This window comes from Coregonus clupeaformis, chromosome 26, assembly GCF_020615455.1.
Source record: "Coregonus clupeaformis isolate EN_2021a chromosome 26, ASM2061545v1, whole genome shotgun sequence".
NCBI lineage: Eukaryota > Metazoa > Chordata > Actinopteri > Salmoniformes > Salmonidae > Coregonus > Coregonus clupeaformis.
In genome coordinates this window covers 4,480,910-4,486,593 of record NC_059217.1, presented here as the reverse complement: position 1 = coordinate 4,486,593, position 5,684 = coordinate 4,480,910, and the positions used below count along the sequence as shown (strand labels likewise).

At 42.7% G+C, this 5,684-nt stretch overlaps 1 protein-coding gene across 2 annotated transcripts; it reads left to right on the top strand.

Annotated features, from left to right (window-relative positions):
• Positions 1-958: 958 nt before the first annotated feature.
• LOC121539951 (regulator of G-protein signaling 21-like) lies at positions 959-4,931 on the top strand. Of its 2 annotated transcripts, none has more exons than XM_041848603.1 (5): positions 959-1,105; positions 1,741-1,807; positions 1,934-2,004; positions 2,941-3,107; positions 3,299-4,931. In XM_041848603.1, exons 2-5 carry the CDS (start codon positions 1,797-1,799, stop codon positions 3,473-3,475), a joined length of 426 nt encoding a protein of 141 aa, XP_041704537.1. In that variant the 5' UTR covers positions 959-1,105; positions 1,741-1,796; the 3' UTR covers positions 3,476-4,931. The 2 variants fall into 2 exon arrangements, with proteins under 2 accessions (XP_041704537.1, XP_041704536.1); XM_041848602.1 differs by having other exon boundaries at positions 1,913-2,004.
• Positions 4,932-5,684: the final 753 nt, after the last annotated feature.

Here is a 5,684-nt window from a genome sequence, read left to right as displayed (position 1 = left end):
AGAGGCACTGAGCCCAAAGGATAAACTGGCCTTCACCTGCCCTTGTGTACGCAAAGCCATGGCCTTAGTTCAGAGTGAATTAATGCATGACAAATACATGACAAATAGGAAAAGGGCTAAACCGGGTTTTATGTCTACTCCTGGACACAGACCAAGTGAAAGGCCGCGGGAAACCACACAGAAGAAGCATGGCCAATCATGACCATGGAGGCCAGCATGTGTGTACAGGCTTTTGTAACATACCTAATTCAACACTATCCACCTAATACATGGTCTTAAACATTGCCCACGGTTAGTTGAATTAGGTGTGTAAGTGCTGGGCTACAGAAATGCCTGCATACATTGTGGAACATGGCACAGAGGCTGTGCATCATGAAACAGAGGCTCAGATCTGACAAGTTTTGTTTGCGTAGTCAGGTTCCCAGCTGCAGCAGTCACAGCAGCAGTGTTTTTACAGCACCTATTCTCATTCTCCTGACTGGCCAACAGCGTCTCATCGAGGGCTCACAAATCAGCCGTCGGTACGGGAGAGGGGTGGACAGGTAGAGACACTCCGCTGTGTCTGTCCCCGAAGTTGTCGCTCGTCCCCCCTTGCTCACTACACTGCCAGTTGCTCTGTCATCAGTCATTTTCATAGCCCTCGTAACTGGGGGACGACGGTGTCTGTCTGTGTCCCCCTCTGTCTCCCTCCCTCCTTCCTTTCTTCCTTCTTCTTCCCCTCTCCTCTGCTGCTTGTCTTCATGGGAGAGTGATGGGCAAATGGTTTATCGTTGAACTGGGTCAAACATCTCTCTCTGATTCTTCAAGCTTCCTTGATTCCCACCCTGGGAATTCCAAAATGAACAGTAAAATCTCTGAATCACCTCTTAACCCTCCCATCTGCCAATCCTCCTCCCAGTCCAACATGTGGATACTTGTGTGTTTTAGCCAGAGGGGAATAGCAAACGGGGGAATAGAATAGGGAAGTCCAACTAGAAGTAGGAAAAAAATCAGAGGTTGTTGAGCATATCGAACAGTGCTAATTTTTCAGGAGTACAAACTGCTTTTCAGGGATATAGCTTTTCAGGGATTTTGAACAGATTTTTGATAACCATATACATACATTGTAAGTATGAGCTTTATACTTTTCTTTGCCTGTATAGCGAAATTGAGAAAGCCTTGGGTTGTGACCGTTCCTTTCACATTCCTTTCATTCTGTACTGAACAGAATGCTCCTGTTGTTTGCATTTCTATGTACAAAGGAATTATGCTTCATTGTAAGTGATTAGTAGTTCATAGATCGTGAGGCTGATACAGAACACTGCTCACTGATAAATGGTAAAACATTAGAGATTATTGATTGTTTTAAACTATTTTGACATGGGGAATGCTCATTATTTCCATAGCAAACTGTTGGTCACTCATTTTGGAGTAATTCTTGTTATCTATTAATGAATCAATAATTATAATGGATGATCAGTGTCTTCTGAAACATCAGCAGATTCTGTCAGCTGAAGTTTAGAGGTTTTCTTTTTCCGTCCCATAATTCATAGCGAAACTGTCCGGTTGCTGTTCTGCTTCTGCATTTTTTGGCACAAAAACATCTTTGACTAGACAGGCTTCCTGTGCTCTGTTGCCTCTCTCTTTCTCTGTCTCTCTCTTCGTGTCTCTCTCTATGTTTCTCTCTCTGTCTCTCTCTCCCCCGTCTTTCACTCCCTGTCTCTCTCTCTCTCTTCTTTCTCTGTCTCTCTCTCATTTTAGATCAGTTGTTTCCATCCTCCATCTCTCATGTTAGGTCGAATATCAGGCAAAGGGGCATGGACAGGAAGTAAGTCAACATCATGTTCTCTATAAATGTAAACCATTTGAACATCATCATAATCACCACCAATATCCCATTCATCATCAACAACAAAAAATTAAGAGTCTCTAGGCTTTTTTGTTGTTTCTGTAGGGTCCCCAAGCCCCCCAATGATGAAGTCGTGTCATGGCGACAGTCCCTCAAAAAACTTCTGGAGTGTAAAAGTAAGACAATGTACTCTTCTTTACTCTCTCTCTCTCTCTCTCTCTCTCTCTCTCTCTCTCTCTCTCTCTCTCTCTCTCTCTCTCTCTCTCTCTCTCTCTCTCTCTCTCTCTCTCTCTCTCTCTCTCTCTCTCTCTCTCTCTCTCTCTCTCTCTCTCTCTCTCTCTCTCTCTCTCTCTCTCTCTCTCTCTCTCTCTCTCTCTCTCTCTCTCTCTCTACTGATTCTGTTGTTTGATACTGTTTATACAGTCCTACTAAAGCAAGTGCAGGGAAGTGGTGCCAGTGTAAGCCTGAAGTCCTTGGAACAGGGGGGACAAGCTGGCTGCCATTGCACTAATTTTGTCTTGTGTCGATTAAAGTCAGTTCTCAAGCTGTGATTTATGTAATGCAATTAGTGTGAGTAATGTTGGATCACGCAGTTTGCTGTTTGTTTGTGTTCCCAAAAGACTAATAACAATTGGCACACCTGCACGGATCTATAAGCAAGCTAAGCATTTTGAGAAGGCTACAGTATGCTACAGGACACAAAGGACAACTATTCCCATATGACATCTAAAATAATGACTCACTCACATCTAAAACAACTAATGTTTTTTGGCATTGTACATTTAACACCCTTATTATGTTGTATGTTAATTTACTGTAACAGCATTGGAGGTTGCAAAACAACAGTAGAAGTCCATTTTAAAATGGAAACCCAGAACATCTGTTGTTGTGCTTGAACAAACATATTCCTTTAATAAGTCTCTGTCACTTAAGGACTCACTCAAACTAAACCAGTTTGACAACTTTGTGGGCCAGCCTACTCTCTCTCTAAACCTGCAGGTCATGGGCAGTGGCCATTCTCACATGTGTGTGCCTGCCTGTATGAATGTTAGTGTGATTCTGTCTGTAATTCTAATTTCACACCATCTCCTTTTTCTGTCTCTACTGTATAGCAGGGCAGCTGGCCTTCAGAGAGTTCCTGAAGACAGAGTACAGCGAGGAGAACATCTTGTTCTGGCTGGCCTGTGAGGAGTACAAGACCATCACCTCCAACACTGAGATGGCTGAAGCAGCCAAAAGGATCTACACAGAGTTTGTACAGGTCGACGCCCCCAGACAGGTACATAGAGACATCAGATGGAACAACTCTATTGGTGTAACTTAATCTTTCTTTCTTTCTCTCTTTCTTTCATTTTCTCTCTCTAGCTCTCTCCCTCTAGCTGTCTCTTAGTCTTTCTCTCTATTTCCCCCTTTCTCTGTCCAACATAATGGTTTCACAAAGACGATGTTTCATTCATTACTCAATTCCAGATAAACATCGACTGTGAGACCAGGCAGGAGATTACAAACAGCATGTCTCAGCCGACCCTGAGCTGCTTCGAGAAGGCACAGAGAGTGATATACAAGCTGATGAAAAAGGACAGTTATCCCAGATTCCTGAAATCTGAAATCTATCAGGCTCTTTTAGAACCGTCAGACGCCAGCTGAGGTTCCAGGACCAGGTGAAGAATAATACCTGTCTACAACCAACAGGCTGTGGGCTGACAGTGATTCAACTCTCTCTTCTCTAACTAGCTGTCCATGTTAGTTCAGCGTGGTTTAACTTTGGGCTGGAGCACAAAACACAGGGCCCATGCTTAGCAGTCTCTCTAATGATAATTCATCATCGAGCTCAGTGGCTCCCAATCGTGTTCTATTGTTGTAAGGCGGGATACTCTATCCATATAAAAATGCTACAATTATAGATATGATTAAACATTTGATACTATAAAGACTTTATTTACAGTATAACGTATTATGTATTTTATAACTTTTAAACTTTTTTACAAGGTTAGTATTATCCATTGGTTATCCATTGATTGTTACTTTGCACATGAACTGTAATAATTTATGGTATTCTTCCACTGTCTATGTAAACTATGATATGTCAGACTTGCCATTAATGTACAAGTTCAACATTTCTGTCTATTTGTTCATTTCTGTCTTGTTTCTGTCTATGACAGGAATTCAACAGGCCAACCCAATGCAATTTGGTGTGCGTGTGTGTGTGTGCATGTGTAATTGGGATTCAGAAGGCCAAGCCAACACAATCAGTGCAGCATCAGCTGAGGTCGTAGTCTCTGTCTCTCAGTCGTACCCTCATGTTGTTCCTCTTTATCTCTCATACCCAGACCAACCCCAAACACTCTGCTCCCTAGGCCACCAGGCCAATGGGCCATCTTTTGAGACATCTCTCTCTCTCTCTCTGTATCTCTCTCTCTCTTTCTCCCCCTCTGCTTCTCCCTTCTGTGTTCTGTTTTCACACACTGTACCACGTGATTTCATGTTGTCTACCTTAATCTACCCTCTCAGTGTTATGTCTAACACCAGTCCAAGTGTGTATGGTCTCTCCCCAGCAGGAGTCTATGAAGAGTAGAAGCATCAACCACCTGCCCACACTATAACACCCCTGACATTCCCCTTTTTGCACACAGACCCCCTACAAGGATACACACCTGGTGTCTTCCACTAGTAAACATGGACACATGCAAGTGTAGCATGTACAAACCTGCTCTGGGATACAATATCATGCTCACTTGAGTTACACATCAATGTTCCCTCAGTGAGTTTCACATGCATGCACGCACCCACACACAAATGGGAACTTTAATTGTGTTTCTGGCCAAATCTACTGCATGTGTTGCTGGTATACATCACTCTCTGCAGGAGGCTGTATCAACCTGGGAGGAAACAGCAAGGGACACTGAGACTAACACAGCCTGTTGGGTCCTGGACTACAGTCTTATTACTGTCATTATGTCTTCCTATATGGCCCCCTGACGTCTTCCTCTCTCCAAAAGCTGTGGCGCTTTCATTTCCATTCATATCAACAAATCTTATCACTGTTCCAGCTGTATGTGCACATGGATATCTTTACAATTGGCCATAATACATTAAAGCCCTGTCTCTACAACGCTGTCTGAATCAGATGTACTGTAATCATTAGCTCTGGGATGGGATGTGGATTTCTGTTTTACAGATGGATGAAAGTAAGTAGAGTTAGGATTATTATGTGGAATAGTGTTGCCTTTCCAGGAATACATTGGGAGAATATGATGCTGATGTTTCTGCCAAAAGGCAGGGGGTTCTACAACGTGACCCATTTGTTACTGTTTGTCTGTGTTTGTGTTTGTGTGTGTGTGTGTTTCTGTCTTACTACAGAGGACAGGAAAGTTCTCCAACCAAGACAGCATCTGACATTTGGGATATGAAACTTGAAGACAGTGTTAATAAGACAGTAGGGTGATAAATCTGAGATGAGACCTGTGACACAGCATAAAATCAGCATAATAATCCACCAGGCAGGGATACAGCAGGGATTTAGGTGTCTGCCTCTACGAAACATACTATTGCATTAAAATAATATGTTCCTCTGTCTTCCTCTATCTCCCTTTCCTGGGATTATAATACAAATGTGCCTGAACCAATACAAAGATTGGCTCAAAGCAACATAAACAATATCTCTGTCAATTATAGGACATGGCATTGTTTGGGCCTAAAGAAAAGACAATAACACTGCATACTGGGTCTGGAAACCAAGAAACATTACTTAAAGTTCCAAGTTTATCGTGAATTCATGTTCGGTAGCCTAGCTCAAGTTGGCATTACATAGAGAAACACTTTTCTGTGTTTATTCCTTTAAACCCTGCTTGCATAA

Excerpts from the sequence above, each read along its gene's own strand:
- LOC121539951 (XM_041848602.1), top strand. Across the intron at positions 2,005-2,940 it reads AAAACTTCTGGAGTGTAAAA|CAGGGCAGCTGGCCTTCAGA; the intron begins GTAAGACAATGT and ends TCTACTGTATAG. Across the intron at positions 3,108-3,298 it reads AGGTCGACGCCCCCAGACAG|ATAAACATCGACTGTGAGAC; the intron begins GTACATAGAGAC and ends ACTCAATTCCAG.